The sequence below is a fragment of the Medicago truncatula genome, chromosome 4 (genome assembly GCF_003473485.1).
Source record: "Medicago truncatula cultivar Jemalong A17 chromosome 4, MtrunA17r5.0-ANR, whole genome shotgun sequence".
In the NCBI taxonomy this organism is placed as follows: Eukaryota; Viridiplantae; Streptophyta; class Magnoliopsida; order Fabales; family Fabaceae; genus Medicago; species Medicago truncatula.
Window position 1 is genome coordinate 44,460,604 of NC_053045.1, and position 23,032 is coordinate 44,483,635.

Sequence of the window (23,032 nt, forward strand, 5' to 3'; positions counted from 1 at the left end):
GTCTATCTTGTGCTCTTATATAAAGTCTATTTTACTTCTAAATTAAATAATTTGTTTTAAATCCCAAGGATGGTATTTATAGCCTTTTATGAGCTTGTTTAGCATGACTTAAACCCCAAGCAAGTTGGGCTTTAGGTCTTTTAATTCGGTTCTAGATGCTTCTAGAAGCATGCTAAGGTGGCGCCTCTGGAAGGGCGCGCCTAGGCTCCAGGAGCCCTTCGGGAGGGCGCCTACGCCTTTCTAGAGGGATTTTAGGCCCTTAGGAATATATTGACAGTCCACAGTCCCCCAAGCACGAGCCTTGGAATAAGGCGAAGTGATGAATCTATATGTTGATTGCTCATATGCGTATTTATTATGCTTTCAGATGCTTACTATGGGGTGGTGCCTCTCGGAAGGGCACAAACAGGCTTCAAGGGACCTTTTGGAGGGCACCTGACGTTCTGGGAATGTAAAGGGTCCACAGGCCCCCAAGCACGAGCCTTGGAATAAGGCGAAGTGATGAATCTATACGTTGATTGCTCATATGCGTTTTTATTGTGCGCTTTCAGATGCTTACTATGGGGTGGTGCCTCTCGGAGGGGCACACCCAGGCTTCAAGGGACCTTTTGGAGGGCACCTGGCGTTCTGGGAATGTAGATGGTCCACAACCCCCCAAGCACGAGACTTGAGATAAGGCGACATAATGATGATGTCTGGACGAGCTGGATTATCAGAAAGATCGCCTAGGGCAAGTTTCTTAGTTTGGCTTATGGCGTCTAACCATTCTTTTCTAGGTGTAGCTTGAGTTGAATTCCTTGGATTTATTCATTTTGTCCGTTGTATTTTATTTAGCGTTGATCTTAGGCTTATGTCAGATTTTTTGTGAGAGACCATGTTAGAGCCTTTCGAAAAGGTTGGCGTTTATGAGAGTGCGTCAGAGCCTCTCGAAGAGGTTGACGTGTTAAGCGAGTTGCACCGCGTCAGAGCCTCTCAAAGAGGTTGACGTTTTGGGCGATTTTGGACGACATCAAAGCCTTATAAAGACGTTGGTGGCTTTAGGCGATTTGGCCGCGTCAGAGCCTCACGAAGAGGTTGATGTTGGGCGTTATTCGTCAGAGCCTCACGTAGAGGTTGACGGTCTTTAGAGTGATTTTGGCCACGTTAGAGCCTCACAAAGAGGTTGACGTTGGGCGTTCTTCGTCAAAGCCTCACGTAGAGGTTGACGGCCTTTTAATTAATTTTGACCGCGTCGGAGCCTCCCGAAGAGGTTGACGTTGGGCATTCTTCGTCAGAGCCTCACCTAGAGGTTGACGGCCTTTTAATTGAGTTTGGCCGCGTCAGAGCCTCACGAAGAGGTTGACGTTGGGCGTTCTTTGTCAGAGCCTCACGTAGATGTTGAAGACCTTTTAATTGATTTTGGCCGCGTTAGAGCCTCGCGAAGAGGTTGACGTTGGGCGTTCTTCGTCAGAGCCTCGTGTAGAGGTTGACGGTCTTCTAAGTGATTTGAATGTAGGTTTCCTTGTAGATTTCGTAGTAGCAATATCTAAACAAAATAAAACAGTAAAAGGTTGAAATTGAGAAAGTAGGGTGCCTCGTTAAAAACCTGCAAAACAAATCTCAAAGGTCGAAAAAAGTTAGGATAACTTAGCGTTTCATCTTCCTGTTCTTAATGGCGGGGCAATTGCTTCCATATGCATTTCATTGTTTACTTTTAAATTCTAGCGTGCTATTTGGTGAGTTCTTTTTTAACTTCTCTCTTGGCGAGCTTGTCTTCGTCATGTCTATGATTCATCTGAAACACACTTTTCAAAGTAACTACTATAATAAATAAAGGAATCTTAATCGTATTCAATCATATTCGATGAGAACTAACCATTCTTTGCCGTTCTCCTATTAGCTCGACCTTATTTTCTCCTACTTTTCCTCCCATCTTCATTCTTCTACTAAATTGGGAATATCTTATTTGATTTTATTCTTTTCGATTCTCCCACTAACTTTGGACTATCTTGCCCCTTAACTTATCATGCTCCTATTAAATCCGAACTAACTCACTCACTTCATTATTTTCTATGTCTTTACTTTCTCCTATGAAGTTGGAACTAAGTCTTCTGCTCAATTTTATTCTTCTATGTGGGTTTGGCGCTATTAATCCATTATTTATGTTTTTACTAAACGGTTAGTTCAGTTTCGCAAAGTAAATGGTACATGAAAGGGGTTCCCAGGAAAGAGAGGTGGGTCATTTGGACCTCTTAAATACAAGGATTTCTTCGTCAGAATCCCTCATATGTGACCTTTTAACAATATTACACTTTACTTCTGCCACTAGGTACCTAAAGTAGTGGTCCTACCTCTTATGTTTTACTCATCTTTCTTTTTATCAAATTGTAACTAAATCCACAACGAGAATTAATAGCACGTGAAACAAATGAAGTTAAAGCTAACTGTCCATAAGATTGATTATCGTAAGATTGATTATCCACATATTAAGTATATGCACTGAAAAACAATTGCAAAATAAACAATATCGATAAGAGCCTTCAAAAAAGTATGAGGACTTAAGTTGGTAAGTAATGTTTTACATATTAGCTCTACGCGTAAAAATATATTGAAGATACATTTTTTATGCAAATTTAAAGAAATTGTGATTGATTTATTTTTGCTACGTATATTCGGATTGCTTCATAAAATATATCAAAAACCATTTTTATTAGATGTCTAAATATACTGAACCAAAATTCTTCTTCAAATTAAAGTAGGAAAATATTGTCTCGAAATATATTGAGCAAAAAATTTGCTTCAATTCAAAAGTGTAAATATATTGTCTCAAAATATATTGAGCAAAAAATTCGATTCAAATCAAAAAGTGAAAATATATTGAGCAAAAAAATTTCTTCAAATCAAAAAGTGTAAATATATTTTCTCAAAATATATTGGGCAAGAAATTTTCTTCAAATAAAAAAGTGTAAATATATTGTCTCAAAATATATTGAGAAAAAATAAAAAATTTCTTCAAATCAAAAAGTGTAAATATATTTTCTCAAAATATACTGAGCAAAATATTTTCTTCAAATCAAAAAGTCAAAATATATTGAACAAAAAAATTTCTTCAAATCAAAAAGTGTAAATATATTTTCTCAAAATATATTGGGCAAGAAATTTTCTTCAAATAAAAAAAGTGTAAATATATTGTGAAAAAAGAAAAAATTTCTTCAAATCAAAAAGTGTAAATATATTGAGCAACAAATTTTCTTCAAATAGAAAAAGTGTAAATATATTGAGCAAAATAATTTCTTCAAATAAAAAAGTGTAAATATATTTTCTCAAAATATATTGGGCAAGATATTTTCTTAAAATAAAAAAAAATGTAAATACATTGTCTCAAAATCAAATGGATGGATATCTTATTACTATATAATTAAGGACACTTTGAATTATTCTAAACCAAAATAGATAATATAGGTCCGGAGTTCGAGCCCTGACCACAAAAAAAAAAAAAAAAAAAAGGTTTTAGGCTTTATGATAAAGGGTTATGCTAACCAATGTCCTATAAAACTTATTTCAAGGATAACACAAAAAACTTTGTTGCAAACTACTAGTATGTTTTACTTTTCTTAATAACTGTGTTTTTTTTTTTCTTCTTATAATATGGGACGGAGGGAGTATACCATGCTATAAACATTATTTTGAAAAAATAGAACCTAATAATAAGATGAATGAATTCCATCGAGTGACTGTTGCAGCTTCTATAGTTTGGCTTGTATTGCTGCGATGTAATTAGGATTTGGATGTTCCCCGAAGTTCGCCGTTGGCGGCGGGGTTTGGTTGATGTGTGGTTTATGTTAGTTTTACCGAGATTTTCACAGACGGCGCAAACTGTACTTGCAGTGAGTACAATAATAAAATATTGGATTTGGATTGTTTTTGAGGTCCCTTGAGAATGATCCCAAAGTGGTATTTATAGCTAGGGCTAGAAATGAGTCGAGTCGAACCGAACGTATCTGAGCTCGGCTCGACTCGAAACTCGGCTCGAGTTCGACACAAACTATTTTTTCAGCTCGAGTTCGGCTCGTTTAAAGTTCACGAACAGTTCGGTTCGGCTCGTTAGGTTCAGTTCGTTTGCTCAACTCGTCCAAAAAAAATTTAAAAAAAATAAAATTAATTTATAGATCTTTGATATTTTATATATATACATATATATATATATATATATATATATATATATATATATATATATATAATATTAGTTTTTTTAAAAGTAAATATTGAATTAAAATAAAATCCAGCAAAGACACTTAACTCCAAAAGTTTGTTAAAAGAAGCCTTTCTAAATTTTTAATCCTATCAATAAGTTAACCCATTTTGAAAAAACTAATATATATATATAATCGAGTCATCTCATGAACCTAACAAATCGAACCATCTATAGTTCAAGTTCAGCTCATTTAATTAACGAACTTAATTTTCAGCTCAAGTTTGGCTTATTTGGTTCATGAACCAAGTTCAATGGACCAATTGTCGAGTCGAATTACGAACTATATTCGAGTTGGTTCAGTTCATTGTCAGCCCTATTTATAGCCTTTTATGAGCTTGTTTTAGCGTGACTTAAGGCCCAAGCAAGTTGGGCGTTAAGTCTTTTTATCCGGTTCTAGATGCTTCTAGAAGTTGGCTAAGATGGCGCCTCTAGAAGGGCGCACTTAGGTTTCAGGAGCCCTTCTAAAGGGCGCCTAAGCCTTTCTAGAGGAATTTTAAGTCCTTAGGAATAGATTGGACCGTCAATATATTCCTAAGGGCTTATTAAAGTATTAGGAGTATTAAGTGTTATACTCTACTGATAAAGTTGTTCCAAAATTGTTCCAAAACTTAGTATTTCTTTTGTTTTCAAGAAGATTCTTTTGTAGATATAATGTCCTAATGTAGATCACTCTTAAGTCGATTGCCAAACTTGAATAAGTTTTGTTAGGATAAAACCAGATTATGTTGCCCATATTTTAGCCAAGATTTCAAAGTTATTTGCTCGTCACCATATCTTTGATTTGATTCCATATTTTATGAACTCTATTTTGATAAATGAAATAATATGAATTACTTTCTCTTTCAGAAGAAAAAAAATGGGAAATAAATATCCAATGAGGCTATTTTTTTTTAATTTTTTTATATGTAAATAAAGTGACAAATATCATAAACTCATACACACACTAAACATAACTGATTTGAACTAAGATAAAGATGTTCAACCTAATAATATCGGATTTTCTCACAATGACCAATTATTATTATTATTATTATTATTATTATTATTAATACATTTAAGAGTGAGATTTTTTTTGAGGGAACATTTAAGAGTGAGATCAAAGTCAATTAAAATTATTAATACAGTAGATGCGAATCACCAATTGAATTGCAATTAGAGGTAGACATAGGCTATTTGTCATAAATTCTGGTTTTAATATTTTTTATTTGTTCCGACATTTCAAATTTCATATCGCTAATGTCTTTTGGTTACACTGCATTTTTTTCTTTTTGTTACAATATCGCTAATGTGGTAAGGCCAAAAGAGTAGGTTCTTTTAGAAGAAACACATGAACTATTTGTTCCGATAAAGGGCCAAATAAAGGTATTAAGCAGTAAAGGTTATTTATTGACAAATACAACATTGAATATTTAGTACAAAATACAATTTTAGTAAAACGTTAATATTTTTATTTTATAAAAAAAGTTAAATTTTTAAAGCCCTTTTTTTTCTTTTTTTCTTCTTGGATAGATAGATTCATTTACCACGTCACGTGAAATGAAATGAAACCGCTGTTATAATGTTTTGGTACAAATCCAACGTTACGCACACACTGTCTCACTGAATTTCATGCTACATGGAATAGAAGAATCATTTGCATTCTCCTCATTATCAACCTTAATATATGGTTCTGTCTCTCTTTCTCCTTTTATTATATTTTGGATATAATCATGTTATTGTTTCTAGTTTAATTTCATTTATTTTCATTACTTATTATTATCATATGATATGATTTGTTCTTTATTCTTTTCAGTAGATGTTCTATATGTGTATGTGTTTCATTTATGTGACAATGATCGTAGAAAAGGGTCTTGTGGAAAATGTTCCTTTCCCAATTTTAAGGAAACAACGTAGCATGCATACTTTGTGTGTCTATTCTTATTCTTTTTTTCTTTTGTGTTCAGAAGCTGAACTGAAAATTTGTGTTTTATATTCCTCTTTTAAATTTGAGTTCGGCTTGTATTGAGTTCATTGTTCATTTCGTCATTGTTCGGTGATTGATGAATTTGGCTCGTGTAAAGTGAGTAAAGTATAAAGTGAGAAAATTATATATTGTTATTTCATTAAACTTAGGATTTGTTACGATATACTTGCAGTATCCACCTTTGATCCGTTGATCATGATTCATAATACTCACTTTAGATGAGTCAGATCCGTGATTGAAATACTTTATAAGTTTTTGAGTGAACGATGAGTCACTCAATAACAGCTGGAAAAATGTTCAGCTGGTTAAGAAAAAGTTATTTCAATTAACAACTGTTAACAATGCCTCTAGATACAATTCCATAGCAGTTAAAACTTTCCTTTTATATCTGATGACAAATATTGTGCAGTAAGATTAGATGTTTGGTTCTTATTAGTTCTAAAGTTTCCGTCTATGCACTTTCAGGTACATGAGCAGACTGATAAGCGGTTTTTAGTATATCATGAATTCGCACGAGATGAGCAGAACTCTCTTAATTTTGGCAATAGGAATATGCATAGGCTTTATGGTTGGAGCTGGTTTGGTGTTTTCAGTTTTAGTCTTCTGCAGGTCTGGAAGGAAGCGTGTAGATGTGGAGAAGAGCGGTCCTCTGAGAACCGAGGCCATTAATGTTCATGGCAAAGGGGCTGATTCCAGTGTAACATCGTTATCAGACTCCAATGCGACTTTTGAGTCACCAAGAACATCGGAATGGAGTAACACATCTTTCTGGTTAGAAGGACTTAGGAGGAAAAATGCTGTCTCAGTATGCGGAATTCCCAAATATTCTTACAAGTATGTTAATTTTCATTGCGCTGTTGTCTTATGTTGATTTATATTTCTCTTTTTGTTTAACCTTGTCACTCGTTTTTCAGAGATATAGAAAAGGCTACTTCTAATTTCACAACGATCATAGGCCATGGAGCATTCGGTCCTGTTTACAAAGCAATCATGCCTACAGGCGAGGCAGTTGCGGTTAAAGTTCTTGGTGCTAATTCAAGACAAGGGGAACAGGAATTTTTAACCGAGGTAATACCTGATGATATGCTTATGCTTCTATCGATATGTTTACATCTATATGTCCATGTAATTTTCTTTGAAAGTTTGCAATTATTGAATGAAGAAACATCCTTTCTGTATGACATTATTGATTAGCCTTCAAATAGGATCCTCTCCTCTGCAGTGAGGGTTTTTGACTTTTTATTCTTTAGCCTTGAAAATAAATGGAAAATAAAATGTTAAGTTAAAAATCAATTTAGATTGAAAGTTATGTTGTTATTGAATCTTTCTTTTTTCTCCATTTAAATGAAGATTTTATTTTATTGATTGATATATTACTCATTATCCTTATACTATGTATATACTGCAGAGTCCTAAAGTGACTGATCCTTGGTATTTTTCAGAAACTTTTCTTCTAACATGTTATAATGGGTAGGATGATAGTGAGTTTGTGTATTTGCCACTTTTTTAAGCTTTTACAGTACATAGATTTGATTTATTCTTCAACAAAATATTGCTATAATGATCAACAGAAGTTCTTAGCATTTATTATCTATTTTGAAAGAAAAAAAACAAGTATCAATTATCTGTCTATCTATGTATCCTCTATGCATCTCTATAAAAGTTAAAGCACAAATTCTAGTGCCGCGCTGTTTCCACTTCGTCTTTTAAATCTCTTAAAATAAATAGTTTCCACTTGGATAATTTTTTAGCATTCTAGCATTATTATTAAGTGTATTTTGAACTTTTATTGCATGTAGCTACTTTTATAACTCCTATGATTGTTATGAATATTACATAAAAAAACGCGCTAAGCCAATGCAAATTCTGTCTTGCACTATATTTTCCTGTAACAATCATGGTAGGAGTATACTATTACTCTATTGCTAACTCCTTTTAATTTCCAACAATATGATCTCCAACAGTTCTCTACAACTTTTTTTGTGAAGGGACTTAAAGATAGTCTGATGAAATTGGAAACCAAAACAATTTATATTCTCTCAAACTTTCCTGTTAGCAGGTCCTATTACTTGGAAGATTACATCATAAGAATCTTGTGGGTTTGGTGGGATATGCAGCAGAAAGAGGACGACACATGCTTCTTTACATTTATATGATCAACGGTAGTCTTGCTTCTCATTTGTATGGTAAGAAAAAGAGCAATTCTTGTCCTTTAATATTTGTAGGGAGTATTTTGTGCGGATATTTGCTCGGTGGTATACATGTTCTCACTATTCAATTGCTCAATAATAGCTAAAAAATTTAGCTTGAACTCTTCTGGTTATTTGTTTTACTTACCTTTGTGTTGATGATCCAGGCGAAAATCATGAGCCATTGAGCTGGAATATGAGACTTGGCATAGCACTAGACGTTGCAAGGGTGATGGAATATCTACATTATTCGGTATTCATTATACTCAAATATTGTTTGTTAATTTAGTAAACTTACACATAGGGAACAGAGAACAGGTTTACTTTTGGTTTTTTATTTTTCTCAATAAATAACTCATCGCAGGCCGATCCTCCTATTGTGCACCGTGACATCAAATCTTCCAACATTCTGTTGGACAAGTATATGAAAGCCAAGGTAACCGACCTTTGCCTTTAGTTCACAAAAATATGAATAGGGCTTCAATGGTACTTTTATGCATTGCATTCTCCTGTTATTTGTTCTTTTATTTATGCATTGCATTCTCTACATTCTTTTTATTTTTAATATATTTCACCAAAACTGTATCATCATAACTCTAGCTTTAGGAGGAAGTAAACAATGTCATAGTTTTCTTGATCCCGAGAAGACATTGATACCTAGTTTTTGTAAAGATGATGCTGCCATTTTGCTATTCCATTATATCCCCTTACTTGATTTTGTCCATATTGAACATAATTTTTTTCATTAATATTCTGTTAACATGCATATTTTATTGGGCAGGTCACCGACTTTGGGCTTTCCAGACCAGAAATGATTAAACCTCGTCTGTCAAATGTCAGAGGAACTTTTGGATATCTTGATCCCGAGTATATCTCTACAAGAACATTCACTAAGAAAAGTGACGTTTATAGTTTTGGTGTGCTACTGTTTGAGCTTATTACCGGCAGGAATCCACAGCAGGGTCTCATGGAATATGTAAAACTAGTAAGAACAGTGTCTTTCTGTTGCCTTCTATACATGCGGCCGCGAGCTGCTGCGGTTAAGTATATTTTGGCTTATCTAACAATATTCAACAGTATAGAGTTTAATAACTATGAACTAACAGTGTGGAGAAGATTAATACAGATATCCAATCATATGTCACACTTGTAGATACACTCTTCATGGTGAATCAGGATGTAGCAAGATGATGAAGTATGATTGGATATATGATGAACTAATCATGTGTGCAATATTTAGTTATTAAATTCATTGATAATTAGTATATATAACCTTTATGATTAGGCTGCCATGGAAAGTGAGGACAAGATTGCATGGGAAGAAATTGTAGATCCGCAACTGAATGGAAACTATGATGTGCATAAGCTTAATGACATGGCTTCACTTGCACTCAAATGCGTCAATGGAGTCTCCAAAACCCGACCTTCAATGAGGAACATTGTTCAAGCATTATCTCAACTTTATAAGAAGCCTAAGAGAAATTCTAGCCAAGCAGCTCCTTCTGCGTTAAATGAAGTGTCTATTGAAGTGGAGCAGCCAGAAACTCGTGACTTTTCTATTGAGTGCTCAGAGGAGCTGCGCAGATTGCACAGCCGATAATCATTGGAGTGTGTCAGTGTTCTCCGATATTTAAATCATGTATCATCTTTTAATTTTGTTTCTGGATGAGTTTTGAGTACTGTGTATAATGTGGTACTACAGAATGGGGTGTCTTTTGCTGTGAAAAGATTGGGGGATGGTGGGCAACAGAGGAAAAACTCTCTTTTTCCAGACACATGTTTATATGTCCATGTTCCTAAACATTATGTTCATGTGGTCCATAATTTTTCTTCTGATTTTACGTCAATGATTTCATATGTTGCATTAGTCATGAGGAGGCTTAGTCTCCATTTCTTACTCCAGCCATATTAGAGTAGCAGGCTTGTGGAAAGAGCGCGCGCGCACACACACCCACATGTTGATAATGAGAGTTGATATTTTTTATTTTATTTTGCTAATATTCCCCACAAAATGTTTTCACAGCCAAACCTACTAGACTGTAATTATGGGGAAAATAATGAAAGTTGAATAGGAATATTAGCAAAATAACAATGACAGCTAATAATATGGTAAAAAACATGGACAGAGAATTTGATTTTGAATTATTGCACTCTCGTTTTACTGAAATGGCAATCTCATAGATAGTTAGAATAGAGAGATATTTAATGAAGTGACGATACACTAGGGAGTTCACAATATTTCACTCTCCATTTATATATTTATTCACTTGATCCCCTGAGTCTTCAAATACTCCACAGTTTGGTCAAAAGTTTCAGCAATACTATGCTTGAAACTGAAACCTTCTTTGATAAGCTTTCCAGAAGAGATTATCAACTTTGCCTTGCTGGGGAAATCATCAAATCTGCAATTCAAAAATGATACTTTGGCTTTAGTAGAAACTAGTGCTCATGAAGGTTTTTTTAAAAAAAATACAGTAAACCATAAATCACTTAAAAAAATAGAAAACCAAACACTGAAATAATCATTTTTTCTCTGTTGAAAACACTCGAACTTTGCAGCTTCAAAGGATGAGGAACTTAGTAAAAATTTCACATAAATATTATGACTTGAAGCTTACTCAGTTGGAACTTTATACTGAGGGTATCGTTTGCTGAGAAACTTTGCAAGCTCGGGAACACTGGTATTGTGAGCACAGCAAATGTATCGACCAGAAGTTGATTCTTTCTCTGCCACAAAAATATGAGCCCGACAAATATCCTCGACATGAGTAATTGATATTGAACCCGATAGAAACTGCATTCCTTTCAAAGCATTTATGAGGAAATCATTGCCTGCAAAATATAAAATTGAGATTGAAAAATTAGTGAGTCTTTGTGTATCGTCCTTAGAAATCCTTAAACCATTGAATTTGGCTTGTTCTGAACCTGTTAGAAGTGACATTCCCATGGCAACACTAGATGGGATATCTTGAGTTAGAGAAGGACCAATTGTTAGAGTAGGTATCACAGTGATTAGATCAATGTTATTTTCTTCAGCAAATTTCCACGCAGCCTTTTCAGCTAGTACTTTTGAAACAGGATAACCCTGCACATTTTGATGATAATTTTTTCCAATTAGAAATGATAATGAGGGAAGGGCAATGTTAATAGCCAAGCCATTCCCTACTCATATACTAAGTTTTGAGAACATAAATGATACTTTGAAACATAAATTTTAAAACAAATTTCAACAATTTGAAATTGAATGGTTAATGCAATTCAAATATATATTATGTTTTAAAAAATCAAGCACGATTTTGAACCTTATTGATCACGATTTTCTGGTGTTTAGATATACATGATATCCATTAAACACAACTTATATTCAAATATGCACGTGAAAAACGTGGAGAATGATATACAAAATCGTGGTTAATCATGTTCGGTGAATGGTTAATAGGCCGTGACACCTTACTATAACTCTTAATCATAACCATGTATTTAATTTTAAACTGCATAACTAAAATTGTCGAAAACTGATATCCCGTTTTATGTCAAAATAATCTAGATACTTTAAATAAAAATTGATTTTTACCCAAGTGGGTGGCTTTGCAGTGTTCAAAAACTCAACATCAGACCAATTGGTTTCATCCATAACATGACCAGTCCCTTCGAGTTCGTTTATAGTCACAGCAGCTGCTGAAGATGTTAAGATAACTCTTTTGACTTCTTTTGCTCTTACACATGCTTTCAACACATTCAATACACCTTTGATTGCTGGTTTTATCATGTCATTCTGAATAGTAATAGCACAAGAATTTTATCATTAATCTATTATTTTTCTTCCACACGCATATACTTCAAAAATTAATTCAATTTGGTTGTAAGCTTTTATAATGTAGTTTCTTGTTTAGTAATCAACCTACCTCAGGATCTTGAGAAGCAAAGTTCACAGGTGTAGCAAGTTGGAAGACAAGTTCACATCCTGATATAGGAGCATCAAAATCTTCTTCAATTGTTAATTCTGCTTTAAATAGATTCAGTTCCCCCAAACTTTGCAGTGCTATGAGGTGAGATGTTTTGTTTGCACTATCTGCACAAAACAACAAAAAACATAACTCTTTTAGAAAAATCTTATTTGTATTTTCTGTTATCCAATACAACTTCAATAGCGAGATAGGCCTAGTGCTTCTTGTTTCGAGACGATAAATTTGACAAAATCATGGTGGTACCAATAAAATTACGGTGGGAGTCTTTGCCTTGCAAAACATAAATCATCAATCAAAAAACACTAACCAAAAATGGTAACTTGACACATGCAATTTCTTTTTGGGTTAAAATGACACAACTTTAATTTCAATGAATTAGCAATTAAAAAATCTTAACTATCACCAACACAAGATTTTAATATTTTGGTTGATATATTGTCATATAGATAATGTCATTCACTGTTTAGATAATAAAACATGAACATGAATATATAGACAGCTATGAAGCATAGACTCATACACGGACACCGCATATAACACAGACACGAACACGTCGACACCGTTAATAACTTGAGAAAATGACATTGGACATGCCTAATTCAAGGAGTATATGTGCTTCATAACAGTTATTATTATACAATGAGATGTTAAGAGAGAGAGAGAGAGAGAGAGAGAGAGACCTAGGTCTCTAACAGTAGTATTAACAGCATAACCCTTTTCAAGCAACTGCTTGATCAGCAATGATGCCACAAAACCAGTGCCACCTATCACACATGCCTTCTTCTTTTCTATTTCTATTTGTTTGATACTAGCCATCAAATGTTAATTTACACACTCTCTTTCACTATGAAGCTTAAACACACTAAAACAGTTTTTATGGTCATGAAAGAAGAGTTATTTAGTTCTTAAATAACACTAAATTGTTCAGTTACATGAACAAATCAAACTGTTACATTTTGGTGTTTAAGGTGAGCACGTGATGGAGTTTGTTGTCTACCGGTGACTCAATATCAACAAGTCTTTGAGAAGTTTGAAAAACCTCACTTTCCATTTTTTACTATTATACATACTAATTTTTCATTAACATTAATTCTCTCATTGAATGAAATTCACCACCTATCAAATCTACGAGCCTACGTACCAATGTATTATAGAGTTCAGTAATTTTATGATAAAAGGAGAGTCTCTATAATGAGAATAGAGTATCTTGCGCCTAAAAAAAATATATATTTTATAGCAATTTTAAAATACAGTTACAAATTTGGACACTCATTAATATATTTTTTGCATAATTTTATTTATTACCTACATTTTATAATAAAGATAATTTAAAAGAAAAATTATATTGGCTATGGAATGATACATCCAACATAAATTTGGAGAAATATTGGTGTGAGACTACCAAAATAGAAAAATACAAGGACCAAAATAATACCATGCTAGGAAGTAAAAAATAAAAGTTTTGTAATGAAAAACACAATTTTTAAAGTTTTAAAAAGTTGATTACAAAGTATTTTATGTCTTGTTAACTAACGCTTCATAATTCGTTATAGAGTTCCATTATTAAATTCATGAGCAGACCATTTAGCAACTTACACCATAATCCATGATGACATCAATGAGTATCTTGAAAAGTTGGTAAAGTTTCACCATCCCCTCTATCCTAATAGCTTTTTCTTCATAAACATTTCAATTATTTTTTTGGAAAAACTCCTCCTAGTCTACCTTACTCGGATGCATCCATCTACCACTCAAAATGTTTCAATTGTATTGTATGATAGTATAACATAACATAAATAGGAATGTGTAAAAAAAAAACATAAATAGGAAAAGAAAGGTGTATCAACGGAGAGAAAAAAGACCGTCTTAAACTTTATTTGTGAGTTTTGAAGAAAAGTGAAGGAAGGGCTTTGGAGGTGAGAAATATAAGGGAAAATTGAAAAATCATTCACTTCTTTTAAAAGAGTATTTTTTTTAGAGGGTGGTAAACTAATTCTTATGATTAATATATTTTAATTTTAAGAATACTATAACAACAAAGATTATATTTATTACTCAAAAACACAAAGATTATATTTAAAGAATTCATATAAACCCTCCCTAAACCCTACTCAAATACAATTTTTTAGTTCTTCCAAACGAGGAGAGTTTTATATTATATAATTGTGATGTATGTTTGGGATATAAGGGGTTGATTTGTCAAAATCAGGTGAGCTCACCGTAATTTTGACAATTCCACCGTAAATCCAAACACGAACTTAGAGATGTTTCAACATGACATGATACACAGACACGAATTTAGAGATGTTTCAACAGGACGGATCACTATTTTCTCCAAGAGCTATGTCATATACCGAAGAGGGTAAAATATATGTATTATATAATGTAATATTTGAATCATATTAATAAAATGAGAGTTATTTTTATTAATTTTGTTTTTTATTTGCATTTATTTTCACATTTATTTTATGTTTATGCTTATGTATTGAATAAATAAAATCGATTTTATTTTCTAATTTTGTATTTAATGAATAAATAAATTAGAATGAAAATTGAATTAGTATAAAATCGAATTTATTTTAAGTGCATAAATAAATTAGAATAAAATAAAATAGAATTTATGTTTAGACTTTGCGACATATTGACTAAATAAAATATTTTAAACTTTGTGCCATATTGAATAAAGTAAATAAAATAATTTATTGAATCATATTGAATGAATAAAAAAAAAAGTAGGCACTTTGCGCCACTTAACCTTCGCACTAGTTTACACTTGCGCCACTTAACATGCGCAACGCTACTTAATTTGCGCATAAGTTTACACTTACGCTAGTTAACTAGCGCAGGGGCATTTTGGGCATAGCTGCAGGGTGCAAACGAAATGTACTAGGTGAAAAGCAGAATTCTAAATAGAGTAGTTATGGAAGTACATCTAAGTTGTTTGATTCTCTAAGCTATTATAAATGTCAGCATCGTAAACAAACAAACTACACAAACATACGACGATCTTTGAAATTTATCCATTATGGTCATTTAGACAACACATGGTAAAAATATGATACAATTGAATGAAGAAGATAGAGGCCAAAATTTCATTACGGTTAAATCCTATGAAAATGAATATCAGACAAATTTTAAAACATTATTAACAGAAACTTAATATGCTAAGTCTTCTCAATTCAGAATTCAATGTGAAGGCTTCGCAGAAAATAAGAATGAAAATCTTGCTTTCTGGTACCTTCAATTTGGTATAAACTTTATTTGGTCTCTGAATGTCTCTTTCTCTAAACCACCAGTAAAATTATAAGGCAATAAAAGTTCATTTGTGCAAAATGACTTTCCTCATTCAGGCTTATCTAAATGACCATACATTTTTTGCCAGTTTTGTGAAGCTTCATATCGCGTTCGAAAATTCCAGATGTGTGGCTTTTTTGAATTCTCACGAGCTTTGAGTACTTCCTGCACATGGGTTACATATAGCTTGTTACTCTGAGAAAATGTGTTAAGTTTAAGAGCACTAGAATGGAAAAACACGACCCAAGAGAGTTGTTTTCATTCAAATACTTGTGATACAAATATACAGTGTACATAGCTCTGAAACAGACTAAGCAACAGTAAACAATACTAACTGCCACCAGTAACCAACTAATAACTAAGATGACAGTAATCAAACAAATTAACATATATTAATCCAGAATACTTCTCGAGTTGGGAAGTGAATGTCTAAAATTCTCAGCTTAGACAGTAAGAAACTAAGACTAAGAGCAGAAACTTCTGCCAGCTGGTTTTGGAACTTCAACTGAGGAGACATGATCTTGGATGAAATCACGGCCAATATCAATATATTTGGATCGCTCGTGTAACATTGGACTAGAGAACAAATCAATAACATATATATTATCACAGAACAGGATAGCAAAATAAATGGTAATCTCAAAACAAGTTAGCAAGTGCTTGAGCCAAATTATTTCACCAGCAACGTTACCCAATATAGCCTGATATCCAGCCTCTACAGAATATCTGAAACTATGGGCTTTTCTTTATCTATTGGCAATTAATGAATCTCTCAAACATACACAAAAGCTTGTTATTGAGCATCTGGTGTCTGGTCAACTGCGTAAATGCAGGGAGATAAGAGAGGAGACGAGTGAATAAAATACCTCAGCCTGGCAAAGCTTTAAAGTATCCCAAGTCCCAACAAGTGATGAACGGCTTGCAAATGTGGGGTACAAATTGGCTTAGATGGTTGACTACAAGCTTGTGATGTAAAGGATGATTTATTTTAAAAAAATTATAATTGTAAGGTACCGGCAGTATGGGACATACACATGTAAGGCTTGAGACTGAAGCACGGACATTAACTGTTGATATTGCTGTGTGGTCAATTTAAAAGAAGACTCGGCCACTGAACTGTCAAAATCAATGATGTTTCTCAATTGACCCTGATGTTTGGGTTTTTTGTAGCTGGGAGGATAGCCATGCAATTTATAGTATCTTCCTTTGGTGTGGCTAAAGATGCCAAAAGGTGCATAGAGAATATGATGCTTATATGTGGCTTTTAGATTTGGCATCTTAGCTTGGAATTGCTATTTCTGAACTGAAAAGCAAAAGGAACTGTAGAATCAGACTAAGACATGAATAGAACCAACTTCACACTCTTTTTCCTTCTGAATACTCACGGAGAAGACTTTGTTTATAGGAGGAAAAGGACTATTGATAGGATTTGATCTTTGATTAGAGAAAAGGAGTCATTACGAATTTTTGATCCATGAGGATGCACATCATGTACTGCATGTGATAGTGTTCGACAACTGATCCTATTTTGCTACAGGAACAACTGTGTATTGGACAATATTCACCGAGGTCTTCCCAACGACCATGAAGTGAGGTGAAATACCGACTTGAGGAAACCTTGAGAGACTCCTCAGTTTTTATTTTCAGTTAAAAGATACAGGGTACATTTCATTGTTAAAATGCTCAAATAAATCATAACGTCTCTGCGGCAGTTTTACAGTAGATTACACTTCAACAACAACAACAACCAAGTCTTATCCCACAAAGTGGGGTCGGGTACACGAATCAAACAACGCCATAGTGTCCTATCAAAAACCATGCCTTTCTCCAACTCACTTCCTAATAGTTTCTCGTATAGTTTTTCTAGGTCTACGTAGTCAACCTCGGCTAGCGGTGAGGAAGAAAAAAGGAACAGAGAAACCATACAACAGAACAGAGTCAATTTGGTTTTAAGAGTCCCCCAAAATGCCCTAAAATCAATTTAGAAATTTGGAAACCAAGCAAAATGTTTTTAAAATATGGTCAATTTGGAAATTTTCAATTAAAATCAAATAGCAGCTGAAGCGGCCACTATACGCTACGCCGCTATAGAAGCCGAAGCGGCCGCTATTTTATTTTGCACCGCTACGACAATTAGTGTAGAGGTTCGTCGCCGCGTGTGGGTCTACCCCTACCTCTAGTCATCTGACTCCCCTCCATCTAATCTACCAGTCTTCTCTGAAGTTCTCTCTACATTCCCAAACCACTAAGTCTAGTTTCTACCATCTTTTCTACTATGGGTGCTGCCCCAACTCTCTCTCCAATATCGTCATTTCTAATTCTATCCCATCTACAGTAGATTACACTTGAACTAATGTATTTGGCAATTAATTTTAATAATTGAGAAGAAACAAATTCATCTACCGAGCAGATGACAACTGAAGATCAAATGACTTTGGCTGCTGTAGAATTGAGCCAAGAAAGCCATTTCCATGTCCTGACTTTGTGAGCTATAGCCATAGGTCTCACTTAGTCAATGACTGAGAAGCCAAGAGTGTGTCAGGTTTATCATAAGGATGAAGGTAGTAGAATTGAAAGCACGCGCCAATGGTTGATTGCAAAGCCATGGAATAATTGATACCAAGACTCAATACAAAAAACAGGGCTCGAGAAAGGAACAAGAAACATAATCTCAGAGAGAGAAAGCTCAAACCACTTAAGATACCACGTTTAGGGGGGCAACCCGAGAATGGAGAAAAATGAAGAGTTATTCCCATTCAACTACTTGTACATTAGCTTATAAAAAAAATAAAAAAATATTGCGTATTATTCCATGTATTGTAGTTCTGAAATTGACCAACTATAGTTACTAACAGTAAAAAATACTAACTACCACTAAAAACTAACAGATAACTAAAAAGATAGATAAACTTCCATGCGGATCAATTAAGCTATGCAACTGGTGGCAATATGAAAACAAGAACAGCATTAAAAACTAAGCTCTTGGCAATTTCATGGTGCTTTCATCATTCAAAGAAGAACAATAAGGGCATCATATAGAAAGACAAGTAGAAATTAAGAGAATTTGTCTTAAGACGGGAGTTATAAGGGCAGGTTCCTTAACTCTCTAACAACAAACACGAAATGTCGAATTTTAATACAAATTCACCAGCAACGCACCCTTATATCGATAATTACATACATTGTTCTGTCAAATACTCCTTCAGTTTCAAAATGAAGGTCGTTTAAGGTTTTTACACACATTAAGAAATGCAATGATTAAAAGAAAGATAATTTTTATTTTACCAAATTATCCTTATTAACTATTGGTTTGTTTTCCACTAAAGTAAAAGTAATAATACTTTGGGAGTAATGTACACAGTATTCATTGGAGAGTACAATTGGGAAGAAAAAGTTATTATTGCATGGGAAATTGAAAATGGCATTCATTATTGTTGAAATTTGGGGCCTAACTCATCCTTACAAAACCGGCTTGTAAGGTGAGGAGTGCTTACTCTTTATAAACTCTTCTCAAAAGTCATATCTATCCGATGTGGGACTAAATCCACCCCCTCAAAGCCAACACAGTGAAGGTGTTGGAGGTTGCTATGAAGGCAAACCAAAGGCCGCAATTAAGGTGACTAGGGGCGGACTGCAATTAAGGCAGAATTTCCAACAATTATGAAACAATTTCTTTGCTAAACATTCATTTTGAAACGGAGGAAGTATCAATTAAAAGATCCCCCTTTTGCTCTTTCGGGCATTCAACCCAAGTGGGAAATATGACGAGGCATCCAATACAAGAAAGATACAATCACACAACATATCAGTTGTTCCATTGAGGTATAAATATAAATTACACATTGATTAGGAGGAAATAGGAACCAACCTCGAGTTGAGATTTGGGTTTAGTCTTGAGCATTAAGCAGTCAGTCCATGCTTTCCATTTACCGCGACAGTTATCAAGAGTACCAAGCCTGTAATACTGCTTCATTTGATAAACCGGGGCTGCACACGTTAAACACGCAAACTTTATCAATATTGGGATGATCCAGAAGCAAATAATTTATGTTTTGGGTGAATGGTCATTACAGTAGCAGAACCAGAGTGCATCAAAGTGTTCAAAGCATGATAATTTGCGTTTCACTGTGGAGCTTGATTCTTCCTTCTCTGACGACATAACTGCAACAAACTCAAAATTGGAGCACCCAGTCATAAATCACCATAGAACTACAACATTAAAATTCATATCAATTCATCTCAAACAGAAAATAGGGAGGATTGGTTGTACCTAGGGGTGGCAAAATGGATGGATATGGATTTGGATCCTAATGGATGGATCAAAAAAGGTCCATTAGTCCATTACAATCCACTATTTTTTTTTTTCTTAAAAAAAACCATCCAATCCATCCAATTAGAATAAAGTCCATCCAATCTTATTAGATTTTAATGGATGGATAATCCATCTGATCCATAAATCAAAGTGTATTATTTTTTTTAAAGTGTATTATTTTTTTTGAAAAACAACTTATTACAATCTCTTTTGCAAAATCAGCTTATTTATGCAAAACAACTTATTATGATCTCTTTTAAAAAAACAGTTTATTCAAAACAACTTATTTATACAAAACAGCTTATTAGGATCTCTTTTTTAAAAAAACAACTTATTCGAAACAGCTTATTTATGCAAAACAGCTTATTACGAATTCATTTGAAAAAACAACTTACTCAAAAGAGCTTAGTTATGCAAAACAGCTTATTCGACACAGCTTATTTATGCAAAACAGCTTATTAGGATCTCTTTTTAAAAAAACAGCTTATTCGAAACAACTTATTTATATAAAACAGCTTATTAGTATCTCTTTTTTAAAAAACAACTTATTCGAAACAACTTATTTATGCAAAAAAACTTATTACAAACTCATTTTAAAAAAGAACTTATTCAAAAGAGCTTAGTTATGCAAAAAAGCTTATTCGAAACAGCTTATTTATGCAAAACAACTTATTATGATCTCTTTTTAAAAAACAGCTTATTCAAAACAACTTATTTATATAAAACAGCTTATTACGATCTCATTTTAAATATTTTTTAAAAAATCCTAAACAAATATTTTTTTACTCTCCCTCTTTCAAAGATACAAGTTGTAAATTTGCTTATCTTTGTGATGGCAGGTGCAACCATGTTTCAGAAGTAGATGATAATTTTTTCAACAACTTAAAAACAAAGGAATTCCAATAATTCAGAAACACAAAACCAGGAATAGTCCCTCATGTTACTACAAAATCTACTCAAAGTTGACATTATACGCTTACACGTAAATTTTGTAGTCATTCATCCATTCAAAACAGAAATAAAATTTAACTAGAAACTATATAATGATGCAAATGTAACAAGTTTCTTGATATAATGAACTAGAAACCTTAATATAGAGGCATTGCAATGATAATCCATAGTTAAAAAAGAGTCCATGGAACATTGAAATGGACCATATAGAGTGAACTAGAAACCTTAATGTAGGGACATTGCAATGATAATTCAAAGAGAGAACCATGAGGAATAGTCTCATAGCCTGTTACCTCACTAAATCATTATCCATTTTAAAAATGATAAGCAAATTTTAACTATAAAACACTACAAATATTTAACAACTTGTATCATACAACACCCAATATTGGATCATACAGAGGTCATCAATTAACCAAAACTAATCAATTAACCAAAAAGAATATATATTGGGGCATACATGATACACTACATGATACCAAAAGAATATGTAAATTCACACTACATGATACACGATTGAGATTAAACTATCCTAATTACAGTGCAAAGATTTTCCCTCATCAATGCAATTATGAACTAAACAGCCATAGATTGATGATTTATCGAAGTTAATCACTTTTACATGGTTAAGTAAAAAATAAATGGCAAAAGGTCTAACCAAACATGCTATTAACTTGGAGAAATCCTAACTTGGTTCACAGTTAATTCTCTCAAAACTTATGCAACTTCACCAAGCTATTAACATGTACAATGGCAAAAAAAAGTGAGTGAAAACCCAACAAAAAAAACATCATCAGAAAATCTAGGACAAAAACGTTGTCTATAGAGGTTGTTCAGAGCAAAAACTATGACAACAATCATCAGAAAATCTTCAAACGTTGTCAAACAAACAACTATGAAAACACAACAAAATCAACTAAGAAAACACAAACAACAACAATCTCAGATAACCCAATTCAGAAAACGCAACAAAATCACATTACAATATAATAGAGACTCACAAAGGCACAGAAGAATCGATTTCAGATTTGAAGAGGAAAAATTGAATCGTCGGAATTTGAATCAATAGGAAGTAGGAACAGAAGAATCGATTTCAGATTTGAAGAGGAAGAATCGAATCGCTGACGATTGCTACATAGGTGCACTCTGAACGAATTTCAGATTTGAAGAGAAATTTGGGGAAGAAATTAGGGTTCAGTTTTATTTGGGGAAGAAATAAGCTATTCACTATTTAGCTTATAATTTTTTTAATTGTTTGTTTTTTTTTGTTTTAATTTGTTTTTTTTTTAATCAAATGATCCATTGGATAAAAAATAAAGAATAAAAAGTGATCCATTGGATCTTTAAAATCAATTGGATGGACTAGACAATAAGTTGTAATAATAGAAACATCAGCTAGCCCGCACATATCGGTTTTCCACCACCTATCGCTCGTATCACATATGTATTTGAAAAGTATCAGATAATTCTTTTTGAAGTACCAGACAAGTATCGGTGCAGGATACACGGGGATACAATAAGTCATCCATTTTGAAGTATCAGAGCTTCATAGCTTCTCACATTTGAGGTTGATTGTTGGTCTTTTTATTTTGTTTTTTTTTATAAAAAAAAAGTCACCTTGACTATGAGAATTGAATGTCACATCAATAAATGATATCATCTAAATTTTTAAGGAGATTGAGAAAGGACTGTCAAATTGAGAAAAACAAATGAAAGGCTATAAGCACTCGAAAAAATGAGGCCCAAAATTGCACAACTATATTTAGGGGTTAAAAACGCAATTAAGACTACAAATTGAAAAATGAACCAACTCGATTACACAAATGAGAAATCAGAATTTTGAATCAGCCAAAAAAAAAAGGAAATCTAAAACTTGATTTAAGCTGCAAGGGTGCTAAAACTTACTTGCTACCCAAGAAAATGATAACCAAAATTAGCAATGAAGGAATTGGTGCATTTCTTGGCTCACAAATATCGAGATGATTTACCAGTAACAAATTATTTTTAGCACAGACACAAAAACAGCAAATCAGAAGGACGAGTTATAATTCTAGACAATAGAAGTTAACTATTGGAAATATAAAACTTGATTTGAGCTACTATGATGCTAATGATTCTTTT

At 33.3% G+C, this 23,032-nt stretch overlaps 3 protein-coding genes across 4 annotated transcripts; 1 reads left to right on the top strand and 2 right to left on the bottom strand.

Moving 5' to 3' along the window:
* Window positions 1-5,781: 5,781 nt before the first annotated feature.
* On the top strand, window positions 5,782-10,391 carry LOC25493250 (calcium/calmodulin-regulated receptor-like kinase 1). Its single transcript, XM_013601694.3, has 8 exons — window positions 5,782-5,900; window positions 6,663-7,031; window positions 7,112-7,265; window positions 8,257-8,383; window positions 8,554-8,639; window positions 8,751-8,822; window positions 9,168-9,371; window positions 9,672-10,391. The coding sequence occupies exons 2-8, from the start codon at window positions 6,700-6,702 to the stop codon at window positions 9,984-9,986; spliced, it is 1,290 nt and encodes a 429-aa protein (XP_013457148.1). The 5' UTR covers window positions 5,782-5,900; window positions 6,663-6,699; the 3' UTR covers window positions 9,987-10,391.
* Window positions 10,392-10,516: 125 nt separating this feature from the next.
* On the bottom strand, window positions 10,517-13,254 carry LOC25493251 (anthocyanidin reductase ((2S)-flavan-3-ol-forming)). The gene is made up of 6 exons (XM_013601695.3): window positions 13,035-13,254; window positions 12,292-12,458; window positions 11,961-12,161; window positions 11,312-11,471; window positions 11,005-11,218; window positions 10,517-10,788 (listed from the first exon to the last, which is right to left on the bottom strand). Exons 1-6 carry the CDS (start codon window positions 13,168-13,170, stop codon window positions 10,650-10,652), a joined length of 1,017 nt encoding a protein of 338 aa, XP_013457149.1. The 5' UTR covers window positions 13,171-13,254; the 3' UTR covers window positions 10,517-10,649.
* A 2,055-nt stretch (window positions 13,255-15,309) lies between these two features.
* On the bottom strand, window positions 15,310-22,144 carry LOC25493252 (uncharacterized protein C227.17c). Of its 2 annotated transcripts, none has more exons than XM_024781360.2 (4): window positions 21,913-22,144; window positions 19,720-19,809; window positions 19,517-19,635; window positions 15,310-15,813 (listed from the first exon to the last, which is right to left on the bottom strand). In XM_024781360.2, the coding sequence occupies exons 2-4, from the start codon at window positions 19,805-19,807 to the stop codon at window positions 15,697-15,699; spliced, it is 324 nt and encodes a 107-aa protein (XP_024637128.2). In that variant the 5' UTR covers window positions 19,808-19,809; window positions 21,913-22,144; the 3' UTR covers window positions 15,310-15,696. The 2 variants fall into 2 exon arrangements, with proteins under 2 accessions (XP_024637128.2, XP_024637129.2); XM_024781361.2 differs by lacking the exon at window positions 21,913-22,144 and adding an exon at window positions 19,919-19,952.
* Between the last annotated feature and the right edge of the window lie 888 nt (window positions 22,145-23,032).